The sequence below is a fragment of the Onthophagus taurus genome, chromosome 2 (genome assembly GCF_036711975.1).
Source record: "Onthophagus taurus isolate NC chromosome 2, IU_Otau_3.0, whole genome shotgun sequence".
Lineage (NCBI taxonomy): Eukaryota > Metazoa > Arthropoda > Insecta > Coleoptera > Scarabaeidae > Onthophagus > Onthophagus taurus.
Window position 1 is genome coordinate 2,976 of NC_091967.1, and position 14,723 is coordinate 17,698.

A 14,723-nucleotide genomic window follows, 5' to 3' on the forward strand; every position below is an offset into this window, starting at 1 on the left:
CCAACCCAACCCAACCCAACCCAACCCAACCCAACCCAACCCAACCCAACCCAACCCAACCCAACCCAACCCAACCCAACCCAACCCAACCCAACCCAACCCAACCCAACCCAACCCAACCCAACCCAACCCAACCCAACCCAACCCAACCCAACCCAACCCAACCCAACCCAACCCAACCCAACCCAACCCAACCCAACCCAACCCAACCCAACCCAACCCAACCCAACCCAACCCAACCCAACCCAACCCAACCCAACCCAACCCAACCCAACCCAACCCAACCCAACCCAACCCAACCCAACCCAACCCAACCCAACCCAACCCAACCCAACCCAACCCAACCCAACCCAACCCAACCCAACCCAACCCAACCCAACCCAACCCAACCCAACCCAACCCAACCCAACCCAACCCAACCCAACCCAACCCAACCCAACCCAACCCAACCCAACCCAACCCAACCCAACCCAACCCAACCCAACCCAACCCAACCCAACCCAACCCAACCCAACCCAACCCAACCCAACCCAACCCAACCCAACCCAACCCAACCCAACCCAACCCAACCCAACCCAACCCAACCCAACCCAACCCAACCCAACCCAACCCAACCCAACCCAACCCAACCCAACCCAACCCAACCCAACCCAACCCAACCCAACCCAACCCAACCCAACCCAACCCAACCCAACCCAACCCAACCCAACCCAACCCAACCCAACCCAACCCAACCCAACCCAACCCAACCCAACCCAACCCAACCCAACCCAACCCAACCCAACCCAACCCAACCCAACCCAACCCAACCCAACCCAACCCAACCCAACCCAACCCAACCCAACCCAACCCAACCCAACCCAACCCAACCCAACCCAACCCAACCCAACCCAACCCAACCCAACCCAACCCAACCCAACCCAACCCAACCCAACCCAACCCAACCCAACCCAACCCAACCCAACCCAACCCAACCCAACCCAACCCAACCCAACCCAACCCAACCCAACCCAACCCAACCCAACCCAACCCAACCCAACCCAACCCAACCCAACCCAACCCAACCCAACCCAACCCAACCCAACCCAACCCAACCCAACCCAACCCAACCCAACCCAACCCAACCCAACCCAACCCAACCCAACCCAACCCAACCCAACCCAACCCAACCCAACCCAACCCAACCCAACCCAACCCAACCCAACCCAACCCAACCCAACCCAACCCAACCCAACCCAACCCAACCCAACCCAACCCAACCCAACCCAACCCAACCCAACCCAACCCAACCCAACCCAACCCAACCCAACCCAACCCAACCCAACCCAACCCAACCCAACCCAACCCAACCCAACCCAACCCAACCCAACCCAACCCAACCCAACCCAACCCAACCCAACCCAACCCAACCCAACCCAACCCAACCCAACCCAACCCAACCCAACCCAACCCAACCCAACCCAACCCAACCCAACCCAACCCAACCCAACCCAACCCAACCCAACCCAACCCAACCCAACCCAACCCAACCCAACCCAACCCAACCCAACCCAACCCAACCCAACCCAACCCAACCCAACCCAACCCAACCCAACCCAACCCAACCCAACCCAACCCAACCCAACCCAACCCAACCCAACCCAACCCAACCCAACCCAACCCAACCCAACCCAACCCAACCCAACCCAACCCAACCCAACCCAACCCAACCCAACCCAACCCAACCCAACCCAACCCAACCCAACCCAACCCAACCCAACCCAACCCAACCCAACCCAACCCAACCCAACCCAACCCAACCCAACCCAACCCAACCCAACCCAACCCAACCCAACCCAACCCAACCCAACCCAACCCAACCCAACCCAACCCAACCCAACCCAACCCAACCCAACCCAACCCAACCCAACCCAACCCAACCCAACCCAACCCAACCCAACCCAACCCAACCCAACCCAACCCAACCCAACCCAACCCAACCCAACCCAACCCAACCCAACCCAACCCAACCCAACCCAACCCAACCCAACCCAACCCAACCCAACCCAACCCAACCCAACCCAACCCAACCCAACCCAACCCAACCCAACCCAACCCAACCCAACCCAACCCAACCCAACCCAACCCAACCCAACCCAACCCAACCCAACCCAACCCAACCCAACCGCGAACCCAACCCAACCGCGAACCCAACCCAACCGCGAACCCAACCCAACCGCGAACCCAACCCAACCGCGAACCCAACCCAACCGCGAACCCAACCCAACCGCGAACCCAACCCAACCGCGAACCCAACCCAACCGCGAACCCAACCCAACCGCGAACCCAACCCAACCGCGAACCCAACCCAACCGCGAACCCAACCCAACCGCGAACCCAACCCAACCGCGAACCCAACCCAACCGCGAACCCAACCCAACCGCGAACCCAACCCAACCGCGAACCCAACCCAACCGCGAACCCAACCCAACCGCGAACCCAACCCAACCGCGAACCCAACCCAACCGCGAACCCAACCCAACCGCGAACCCAACCCAACCGCGAACCCAACCCAACCGCGAACCCAACCCAACCGCGAACCCAACCCAACCGCGAACCCAACCCAACCGCGAACCCAACCCAACCGCGAACCCAACCCAACCGCGAACCCAACCCAACCGCGAACCCAACCCAACCGCGAACCCAACCCAACCGCGAACCCAACCCAACCGCGAACCCAACCCAACCGCGAACCCAACCCAACCGCGAACCCAACCCAACCGCGAACCCAACCCAACCGCGAACCCAACCCAACCGCGAACCCAACCCAACCGCGAACCCAACCCAACCGCGAACCCAACCCAACCGCGAACCCAACCCAACCGCGAACCCAACCCAACCGCGAACCCAACCCAACCGCGAACCCAACCCAACCGCGAACCCAACCCAACCGCGAACCCAACCCAACCGCGAACCCAACCCAACCGCGAACCCAACCCAACCGCGAACCCAACCCAACCGCGAACCCAACCCAACCGCGAACCCAACCCAACCGCGAACCCAACCCAACCGCGAACCCAACCCAACCGCGAACCCAACCCAACCGCGAACCCAACCCAACCGCGAACCCAACCCAACCGCGAACCCAACCCAACCGCGAACCCAACCCAACCGCGAACCCAACCCAACCGCGAACCCAACCCAACCGCGAACCCAACCCAACCGCGAACCCAACCCAACCGCGAACCCAACCCAACCGCGAACCCAACCCAACCGCGAACCCAACCCAACCGCGAACCCAACCCAACCGCGAACCCAACCCAACCGCGAACCCAACCCAACCGCGAACCCAACCCAACCGCGAACCCAACCCAACCGCGAACCCAACCCAACCGCGAACCCAACCCAACCGCGAACCCAACCCAACCGCGAACCCAACCCAACCGCGAACCCAACCCAACCGCGAACCCAACCCAACCGCGAACCCAACCCAACCGCGAACCCAACCCAACCGCGAACCCAACCCAACCGCGAACCCAACCCAACCGCGAACCCAACCCAACCGCGAACCCAACCCAACCGCGAACCCAACCCAACCGCGAACCCAACCCAACCGCGAACCCAACCCAACCGCGAACCCAACCCAACCGCGAACCCAACCCAACCGCGAACCCAACCCAACCGCGAACCCAACCCAACCGCGAACCCAACCCAACCGCGAACCCAACCCAACCGCGAACCCAACCCAACCGCGAACCCAACCCAACCGCGAACCCAACCCAACCGCGAACCCAACCCAACCGCGAACCCAACCCAACCGCGAACCCAACCCAACCGCGAACCCAACCCAACCGCGAACCCAACCCAACCGCGAACCCAACCCAACCGCGAACCCAACCCAACCGCGAACCCAACCCAACCGCGAACCCAACCCAACCGCGAACCCAACCCAACCGCGAACCCAACCCAACCGCGAACCCAACCCAACCGCGAACCCAACCCAACCGCGAACCCAACCCAACCGCGAACCCAACCCAACCGCGAACCCAACCCAACCGCGAACCCAACCCAACCGCGAACCCAACCCAACCGCGAACCCAACCCAACCGCGAACCCAACCCAACCGCGAACCCAACCCAACCGCGAACCCAACCCAACCGCGAACCCAACCCAACCGCGAACCCAACCCAACCGCGAACCCAACCCAACCGCGAACCCAACCCAACCGCGAACCCAACCCAACCGCGAACCCAACCCAACCGCGAACCCAACAAGCAATTCGCAACCGCAACCCAACCGCGAACCCAACCCAACCGCGAAAACAACAAGCAATTCGCAACCGCAACCCAACCCAACCGCGAAAACAACAAGCAATTCGCAACCTCAACTCGCAATACAGAACCCTAAACAAGCAATTCGCAACCGCAACCCGCAATACACAACCCTAAACATGCAATTCGCAACCGCAACCCGCAATACACAACCCTAAACAAGCAATTCGCAACGGCAACCCGCAATACACAACCCTAAACATGCAATTCGCAACCGCAACCCGCAATACACAACCCTAAACAAGCAATTCGCAACCGCAACCCGCAATACACAACCCTAAACAAGCAATTCGCAACCGCAACCCGCAATACACAACCCTAAACATGCAATTCGCAACCGCAACCCGCAATACACAACCCTAAACATGCAATTCGCAACCGCAACCCGCAATACACAACCCTAAACAAGCAATTCGCAACCGCAACCCGCAATACACAACCCTAAACAAGCAATTCGCAACCGCAACCCGCAATACACAACCCTAAACATGCAATTCGCAACCGCAACCCGCAATACACAACCCTAAACATGCAATTCGCAACCGCAACCCGCAATACACAACCCTAAACATGCAATTCGCAACCGCAACCCGCAATACACAACCCTAAACAAGCAATTCGCAACCGCAACCCGCAATACACAACCCTAAACAAGCAATTCGCAACCGCAATCCACAATTCTAAACGAGCAATTCGCAACCGCAATACACAAGCCTAAACAAGCAATTCGCAACCGCCATCCACAACTCTAAACAAGCAGTGAGATGGTTATCAACTGGACTGAGCATTCCGCATAGTTCCCGTGTAAATAAGTGATGCCAATAGATTAGGCAACCAACAGTGACCACTGTAGGCAAAAGCGACCGGCCACACGGTAAGGTTAATGCTATTGCGGGGCTGATAAATGGGCAAATAAGAAAAATCTATTTTAGTAAGAGCGCTTTCTTATGGCGCGGCCCGGCTTTTGCCTACAATGGCAAATGCTGGTTGCATACCCTACTGGCATCACCATATATATACTATCTTCTATATCGCTGACTCCCTATCTAAGCAATGAGTGGCGAGCGTTTCCATCAAAAGAAGACGGAATGATATATGTTTTGTCTTTGTCGTACCCCGGTGTCGTGAAAGCGCTAGCGCGAATCGTAAATTTTAAAGAGTGTGAAGTGTTTCGCGCGTATTTTATGCAGCTTTAAAATGCAATTATTATTATAGATGGTTTACTTTAACTATAAATTATCACTGATGCATCAAATAAATTAGAGTATATGTACTTTTGTGTGAAATTGAGGTTAAATATTGCATTAAATATCAACTTTATGTAGATTGTTCATTAAAAAAAATATGTAATTTTTAACATAATTTGTGGGCTCACGCTATTTAAAGAAGTTGTTACATTAATGAAAGATATAAAATATATACTTACTATTTAAAGTACATAACATTCTATCTTAAAATTTTCATTATTAATAATTAGCTGCTTGTTTGTTTATGTTTGCGCCATGTACTTACCAGACTTGTGGGTTACACCAATTATTTTTGATTAGATTACAAAAGGGTAACAAAATAAAAGACGATTATTTGTTGATTTATAAACATCAAGGTCATCAGCTGCTATTAATTTTTAATTCACCGTCCAATAAGATAAAAGCGTACTCATCACGTGTTCACACATGTCTCTTGAGTCGACGGGGGTACGACAAAGACAGATATATATATATCTGCACTCTAGTGTTTACACTCTTTTGCTGCCTTAGTCAGCGATATAGAAGATAGTATATATATGGGCATCACTTTATTCGGCGAACACGCAGTCCAGTGTTGATATCCATGTCACCTTAAACAAGCAATTCGCTACCGCAACCCACCATACACAAGCCTAAACAAGCAATTCGCAACCGCAACCCGCTATACAACCCTAAACAAGCAATTCGCAACCGGAATGCGCAATACAAAACCCTGAACAATCTTCATAATCACATAACGAAACAATAATAAAGAAAAACTTCATAAAAGATTAATGCAACGCTTTTATTTGCAAATTTTTATACACACAATAATGATGAAGCAAAATGAAATGGAATCATTAACAAACAAAAATTTATTTCAAAATAGGTACTTTTTTGGCACATTGTGCTCAAACTACAAGTTCCTTTAAGAAATACCTATCATGAAATCTATAGTAAATCAGCTTATATAGAAAATACAAACACATTAAAAAAAATATTAATTTTATCATCATAATTACAAAATATGTGGTATGTTTAAATGTTTTTTAACCTAATTGTTTTATACTTGGACAAGAAACACTAAAATAAAAATTAGAGAACAAAAATGTTTTAACTTAGTATCTTCCACTCCGTCCTGAACGATGTCTTGGTGACCTGGAACGTCGCTCCCGCGAACGTGATCTCCTTCTTGGAGACCTAGATCGTGATCTCCTTCTGCTCGCCTTCCTCCGTGAGTACAAATAACGCCTTAATTCCCTTGATATTGGCTTTAAATGCATAAAATTACAAAAACCCGATCTTGTACACTCTCCCATTTCATATTGGCGACAACAAGCTTCTCTAAAATCAGTCACAGGACTTAATTCGGCATAAACAGGACGACCACCAAACCAACGATTGTTTAAATCGCTTACAGCTCTTTCTGCATCTTCTTCTCGCCGAAACTAAACATTTATTAAACAAAATATGCATGTAAATATTAAGCTTTATGATTATTGAAACAATATTACTTTGATGTAAACATTTCCGACTAAATGGTCCCCTAAATTATCGCAAACATTCATCTCTTCAATCTCCCCATATTTATCTTCACATTCCACAAAAACATCTTCAAAGAAATTATCGTAATGTTCCTGCATTTCTTCATCAGAAACATTAGCAACCACTGAAAGAAAAATTAGCAATAAGTTATAGAATTAGTTACGAAATGAGGTTGCTTACAATGGCTTCCGTCAGCAGATTTTGCTGAATTTTGTGGGTTTACATATAAATTTTGCAATAAACATGTTTGAGAGAAGGTTGGTTTGTTATGAATTCGAGAGCATCGATCGCCGTGTCGACAAGCGCCGATCTTAAAGTAAAAGGAGCAATTTACCCTAAAAAAAAATTGGAGGTTATGTTTACATATTAATGTTTACTAGAAAAAAAATTAAGGTATTTAGGAAAGACTATAGGTTTATTTACTTACTTGTCTTTTTCGGTACCAAAAATTGAAGCTAAATACTCAGCCATCGTCTAATTACAGGAAAAATTAGTTAAGAAAGTTATAAATAAACACCGACAAAAATGTAATGGCGTGGATTGACAGTTTATATAATGAAGTTAGTTAGGAATGAGTTGAAAACGGTACCGGTTTAAATCCTTTAGATATCTAAAATTCATTGTTTATAATTACATATAATATAGCGTAATAAGAAATTAATACGAAAAAAATACAGTCTAAAAATTTATAATAAATTATGAAAAGTCAAAGCCAGCAAGTAATACCAACCTAATATGTGTTTTGTAAATAAAAGTTAAAAAACTCCCAAAATGTCTGTAGTTGATGCAAATTCCTTATTAAAATTTTCAAATTCGCAGGATTTATTACAGGTAAAATTCGACCAAATACATGATATATAACCTTCTAAGCATTTTAACTTCAAAATAAATTATAGTTTCTTCATTTCTGTATTGATGAGATGGTAGGAAAAAGTAAAATCTCCATGGATAGCTTTAATAATGAAATAGAACTCACAAAAGATGAGTTAAAAAAAACTAAAAATTACGTTCAAGTTCTTTTTACAAACTTGGCTCATCATAAGGATTTTAAGATCGATTTACAAGATAGTATTCAGGAAGCCATTCGAAACTGTTTTACAATAAGAAAAGAGGATATTGAAAACCATGTTAAATATGAAAATATCGTAAATTCAGGCTTGTTATTGGTTGAAAACTTTGATTGGAAGTTAAAATGGGTGATTGGAAGCTCAAGTTTTGCTACCCTATGTGAACCTTTGGTTCAAATTGATTTTAATTGTGGTGGGAATGGTAATATCAAAGAAAATGTAAATTTTGAAATGACTTTTGAACAAGTTGAAAGAATGATTGAAGAATTGGAAATGATGAAAACCAAAATTAAATAAATTTGGATTGAATTGGTGCTTTATTAATGTTTATTTAATATATATATATTGTTAACACATCCTTTGATAGGTCAATAATAAATCGTTTGTATTCGAAAACAAACTTTATTTTTATTCTCTTTTTACGCTCAACTATATAATATCTACCACAGTCCAGGTGCTTCATTTATATGTATTATATTTTAGGCTATTTTCTGCTGCCACTTTTGACATTTTGTGAAAACTTGTTTATGCCCGATTCAAATTGATCCAGAAGCATTCCAACGCTAGAATGCTACTGGAACAATGTGAACCGGCACTGGAATGTACTCATTCCAGTAAGCAATCCACTCCAGTGACTGGATCGACGGTCTACTTTTTCATTCCAGCGCCACTGAAATAAAGTGGACCGTTCCTCCAGTGCTTAAGATTGCGAATTCTTAACGAATCGATTAAGAATCCACTGGACTGGATTGACTCGCTGGAATACTGGACTGGAATAATGTGAACCAGGTATTAGACTATTACAAATTAAACATATGTATTAATTGAATGGTATTAAAAAAATAAAAGTCAATTTTTATAGGAAACACCCTAAGTGTATTTTATTATTATATATTTATAAACACATTCACACTTACAATGAAGTTGCATTTACGAGAACACAGCCTTTTTGATAAGTCGATAGGGGATAACAGTACGAAATATCAAAGAAGAGCTGCGTAGAGCGTAGTTATGAGGACCATGACCGGTTTTTTTTTAAGTATTTTCCTAATTATTGATTAGTATTTTTGAATGTTTCAAATGTTGTGTTATACTAGGTCCTCAAAACTACATTCCATCACTTACAACTATTTTTTTTTTTTTAATTTCTTGTAATAATAATTGCTAATAGCGCTTAAACTTTTATTTTTTCGTTACATCAAGTAGAGAAAGATATTTTTGTATTATTTACTTTCATCATAATTTTTGCCGTTTTGAATATTTTCGTTGTAAAATAATGTACAAATTGAAAAAAATTGGGTACCAACTATACATTTATAATTTATTAATTAAGAAAACTTTAATTTGACTGAACCGTTATTGTTGTTTTTATTTATATAGATGGAAAATGAAAAGAAAGCGATAAAATAACAACAATAACGATTCCGCCTGCAAGCTGAATTCTCTTTAAAATTTAAATCAAATCACACCGTATTACTATTTCTTTTAATAATAAAATATTTAAGATAGATGAATAACTATTTCTACACATGTATAACTTACTAAAAAAAGAACTCTTAATAATAAAACGTAGCGTATTATTTTATACATAACATGTAAGCAAGTAAGTTTAATAAAAAAGTCGTTAGGCCACTGTTTCTTTTTTGAATTGATCGTAGGTATTGAGATATAATAAATTATTTGCGAATCTTGTTTACTAATTATTTTAGGTATAAATTTTTTATGGCACTTTAGATGTTTTTTATCAAACATACTTTACAAACCATCATCATAAAATGAAATGAAAAGATGTTTAGATAATAAATTTTAAATTCTATAACATTTTTCAGTTTTCAAGATACAAAAATTATATTTTTTTTCAATTTTGATTTATTTTAGTTTTGATGATGGATTGCTACACAATATTTTATTCTTTTTTTAATCGTATCTTGTGTGTATAAAATGAAATTATCCCAATGAAGCTCATCTATATTATTAAAAAAGTGGGAATTAAAACAAAACGTGAAAAACACTACACTCTAACATTAGACACTAACTTTAATTATTTTTTACAATTGTATACGTATTTTTTTAGTATAAAAGAAGATTAAGGGTGAGTCAAAAAAACTCCTTCCCAGTATAATATAAAAATTGTCCAAATATTTCTTTAATTTTGCTTTTTTTTTACTCAACACAAAGATTTTTTTTAATTTTAAGGAGAGTATTTCAACTATAAAAATGTTTTCACGTTGGACCTATTTGATACTCATCACCATAACATCATTATCAACCAATCTGGAGACATGTAAATAATTATAATAATAAAAAACATGATCTAAATTTGTTTCTTTTTTCCAAGTCCTTTTTAAATGTAGAGTAATAAATTGGCAGTTTTGGCGTTTAATTTTGGTCAAACGGTGACACTGCCCGGAATGCTCCGGATTTGTATTTTTATTACATTATTTTTTGTCTCTAACACGTTTCGTTCGGTTTCTAAACACAGAAAAAAGTTCATTTATATGTATACAGAAGAACGTTTGCATGATGTTTGTTTTTCATGGTTTTATTCTTCTGCTGCCACTGGAGTCGCTTGCTGGAAATTAAATGATTTTATTATCAATTTCATTGTATTATTCAAATAAATATAGAATGCTTGTTTTATTAATATGCACTTTTATGATTAAGTTTAAAATAATATAGACTATTGTATTTAGATATTTATTAGTGACATGGATGAGGGAAGAGGGAAAAATTAAAGTTCCTAAAATATTTACTGCATTACCCATTAAGGTTACAACAAAATTATTATGATTATTTTTATTTAAGTTTATTACTGAGTGGTTGTACTTATTTAGAATTGGATAAAATAAATTAATACTTCAAAAGAAAAAAAAATATAGGAATAAAATCATCACTTTATTTCTCAAAAAAAGTAAACTTTGTAATACATAATTTAATTTTACACAGAGAGTATTGATAATTCATGAAAATATGAAAAATGAAATAAAAAAAAAACGAAACTAAATCATAAAAATTGACGACAAATTTATTAATAATTTTCTTAATCTAGGAATGCAAAAAAACACTTTAAAAAATTATACAAATAATAGAATATAAATATTTTGTGATTAAATGAAACTTTTCTTATTTCTTTTTTTTTTTTCTTTTTTTTAATCTTTCTTAACTTTTATGTTTCGATAATAGATGCGTTTATAATATTATTATTAAAATAAATCGTGTAATATGTGCGTAATTATTGTTTTTTTTTTTTTCGTTTATGTAAGTAAATTGTAATTTATTCAACTTACTTCAGCTGCTTTGTCTCCATTTTCAGCCGCTGTGACTGGTTCAGGAATAGTGGCAACCTGAAAATAAACTCATATAATATCTACATTTATGTTAATTTTCTGAAAGTAAAATAAAACAACTTTCCTAAAAAAACCCATGTATTAATCAATTAATAAATGTTGTTTAGCATGAACTTGGCATTAACATGTTAGGAGAAGTATTAAGGGGGGAAAAGCATTAAAAACCACCGGAAAAAAAATTGTGGACAAAAAATTTTTTTACTGTGACATTCACGCCTTTTAACTTATAAGAAAAAATACAAATCAATACAGCACACACACACAAAAGCTCCAAAAATTAAACACAAAATAGGTTAATATCCACTGAAAAACACACACAAATAAACAAGTTTTTTTTTCAGTTTTGGGAGAGAAAGAGTCCAATAATATTTTTCGTCATCATCAAGGAATAAAGGTTTTTTTTGTATTAGGAGAGAAATTAAGAAGTTTTTTTTTTAAATTTTTTGGGTTAATAATTAAAAAATCCAAGAGACATCCGGTATTTTGTTTGTTTTTATTGCGTTATTCACCTGTTTCAGTGATCCGGTCGCGGCAACCTGACTTTCAGCGGGAGGACTCGGTGAAGGCAATCCGTTTGTGTTTCCGTTGGTGAGAGGAGCGGCTTCGTTCTGTTCCTGTTTGGCGACGACAGGGGACTCGGATGATTGTGGAGATTTTACTGGGGATTCCGCGGGACTTTCTTTGGGAAGTTCAGGAACGGGTGTCGAAGAAATTGAAGCGTCGGTGGCAATCGGTTCCGGGATTGTGTCTACGGGAGGCAGAGACATTGGCGGTAATGTTTCAGACATAGGTTCTGGCAAAGACGGCAGAGATTCTGTTGAGACATCTTGTAATGAATCTGCGTTACCAACCGGTTCTGGTGTTGGTACACTATCTGGCACGGGGGGTAACGAAGTTGGTTCTTCCGATACCAATGTTTCAGCTACCGCTGCTACAGGACTTGGAGGTGGAAGACTACAAGATTCAGAAATTGGTTCTGGAGTTTCAGTCTTTTCTACTTGTGGTGCCGCTTCTTCTTTGGTTGCTGTTGGTTGTGGTGCTTCAGTCTTTTGGACATCTTCGGGTTTTTGTAATTCTTGTTTTTCTTCTGGTTTTAATTGTTCTGGTTCAGCTGCCGGTGGTGTATCAGTCTTTTCGGTAGTCTCAGCTTTTGCAGGATCAGCTTCAACTGGTTGTTCTACAACAACTGGAGCTTTTTCAGCCTCAGCTGGCTGTTTTTCAGTTTCAAATGAAACTTTTTCGGGTTCTGCTAGAAGCTTTTCTGCTTCTACAGGAACTTTTTCTCCTTCAGCAATTGGAGCATTTTCAGCTACAACTGGAGCATTTTCCGTTTCAACCGGAGCTTTTTCTGGTTCAGCTGGAGCTTTTTCTGTTTCCACTGGACACTTTTCAGCTTCAACTGAAGGTTTTTCGGCCTCAACCGCTGGTTTTTCTTCAACTATTAGTTGTTTCTCCTCTTCTTTCATTGGAAGATCTTCTTTTGAAGCCGGTTGTGTTTCTAGTTTGGGCTCTTCAGCTTTTTGTTCTTCCGGTTTGATTTGTTCAGTAATAGGAACTTTTTCTTCTGGAGCAGGAACTGTTTTCTCTTCGACAATCGGCGCCTTCTCTTCTACAACAGCAGTTGGAGCAGCTTCCAGCGCTGCTTCAACGTTTGGAGCATTTTCGGCTTTCGGAACATCCTCAACTTTTGCAGGTTCCTCGGTTTTAGTTTCGTCGGCTTTAATTTCTTCCGTTTTAGCTTCCACTTTTGTCTCTGCCTGGGGGGTTATTTCAGATTTTAGGGAACTTTCGGTTGCCGTTTCGGTTTGTTTGGGGGTGGACTCAACAGGGGGTTGTTGTTCCGTTACCGGAACAACGTCGGCCTTGGTGGATTCAGCGAACACCATCACCGGGTTGGGGGGATTGGAAGCGGGCAATGGCGGGGGGATTTCTTCATTACGCACCTCTTTAGGGATTTCCTCGGCAGCTGGTGTGGGGGCGGCTTCCGGTGCCGCCGGCGTTTCTTCCTTGGCTACAGCCGGTTCTTCTTTCTTTTCTTCAACTGCAGGAGCTGATGCTTCCTCTTTTGGAGTTTCTTCGACTTTCTTTTCTTCGACAACTTCTTCTTTCTTTACCTCATCGGTTTTGGCAACTTCTTCAGCGGTTGCATCGCCGTTTGCCACCGCTGGCGGTGCTGCTGCTGCTTCCGCAGCAGGAGCGGCAGATTCTTCTACCGGTTTCTTTTCAACTTCTTTTGGAGCATCTCCGGATGGAGTTGTGGCGGTTGTATCTGCTGCCTGTAACAAAATAAAAAGAAATTATTAAAAACAAGTAATTTAAATAAAACAACATTTTTTTATAGCAATAATTTTTCGGTTCTCTTGAAGTCCAGACTCCCAAAACAAACGTATGCTATCCAAAATGACGATAAAAAGCGGAAAAATTGATTGTAATTCCGTGCGAGATTTTAAAGATCCATGACCGAGCTATTACGAGGGGTCAAGAACTCAGAATGAATGAAACGGCCGTTTATAGAGCGAATGGAACGTTGTTATAAATCAAGAGAAAAAGCATAAACACTTTTCTGCGGTTATGACCGTTTTTAAAAGCAAACAAACCATGAAGGAAGCCGAGTTTAAAGCTAAATAAATGATAGCATCATACTAAACTGTTTAAAACGCCGCGTTAACTGATCGATAGTGCACGAAGAACAAGCAAATCCTTACAGTCATAAAATCAGTTAATAGCTAAAAGACTAAGGCTTGGAATTTTTTTGGTGCTTAAACCTACGAAGGAATGCAGACTAACAGATCTCTAGGTAGGGCTAAGAAGAAAAAAATTAGACGAAGATAAGGTTTTTTTTCTTTTAAGCTTCTTAGCAATTCTAAGTGATTCAAGTTTAACTTTTTTTTTGTTTTGGTAAAAGTTCTTGTAGCTGGTTTCGTAGTTGTGCAAAAGTTGAACGCCTTCAGACGACGCCGTGTACAGGCTATGGAAATGAATTACAAGCAGCGAACGACAGAGAGAGAGAGAGAGAGCAGACGACCCGCCGTTCGTTCGTTGCTGGGCGTTCGATGCCGGGCTATAAATAGCCAAGGCGAAGGAATGCAGATTAATAAGAATGCACCACAGTCTTGAAAAGTAACTACTAAACTTATTGCAGAAATGGTTGTATTCTTTTGGTAGGTAATAAAAATGTGTGGAAATTGTGTGATTATGAGTGTTAATGAAAAAATCCAGATGCAAGAA

At 42.6% G+C, this 14,723-nt stretch overlaps 3 protein-coding genes across 9 annotated transcripts in view; 1 reads left to right on the plus strand and 2 right to left on the minus strand.

Annotated features, from left to right (window-relative positions):
• Window positions 1–6,396: 6,396 nt before the first annotated feature.
• Window positions 6,397–7,620, minus strand: LOC111415760 (U2 small nuclear riboprotein auxiliary factor 38). Its single transcript, XM_023047608.2, has 4 exons — window positions 7,509–7,620; window positions 7,262–7,416; window positions 7,051–7,205; window positions 6,397–6,984 (listed from the first exon to the last, which is right to left on the minus strand). The coding sequence occupies exons 1-4, from the start codon at window positions 7,550–7,552 to the stop codon at window positions 6,655–6,657; spliced, it is 684 nt and encodes a 227-aa protein (XP_022903376.1). The 5' UTR covers window positions 7,553–7,620; the 3' UTR covers window positions 6,397–6,654.
• A 232-nt stretch (window positions 7,621–7,852) lies between these two features.
• LOC111415761 (COMM domain-containing protein 8-like) lies at window positions 7,853–8,445 on the plus strand. The gene is made up of 2 exons (XM_023047610.2): window positions 7,853–7,912; window positions 7,978–8,445. The coding sequence occupies exons 1-2, from the start codon at window positions 7,853–7,855 to the stop codon at window positions 8,443–8,445; spliced, it is 528 nt and encodes a 175-aa protein (XP_022903378.1).
• A 1,722-nt stretch (window positions 8,446–10,167) lies between these two features.
• Window positions 10,168–14,723, minus strand: part of LOC111415755 (fibrous sheath CABYR-binding protein-like) — a 56,687-nt gene continuing 52,131 nt past the window's right edge. For 6 of the 7 annotated variants that reach the window (XM_071201533.1, XM_023047602.2, XM_023047603.2 and 3 more), the window contains 3 exons: window positions 12,005–13,771; window positions 11,436–11,492; window positions 10,168–10,720 (listed from right to left, as the gene is read on the minus strand). In XM_071201533.1, the coding sequence (XP_071057634.1) occupies window positions 10,691–10,720; window positions 11,436–11,492; window positions 12,005–13,771 (1,854 nt within the window). In that variant the 3' untranslated portion in view covers window positions 10,168–10,690. The remainder of the gene's footprint in view (window positions 10,721–11,435; window positions 11,493–12,004; window positions 13,772–14,723) is intronic. The other variant, XM_023047604.2, reaches the window with a different exon arrangement.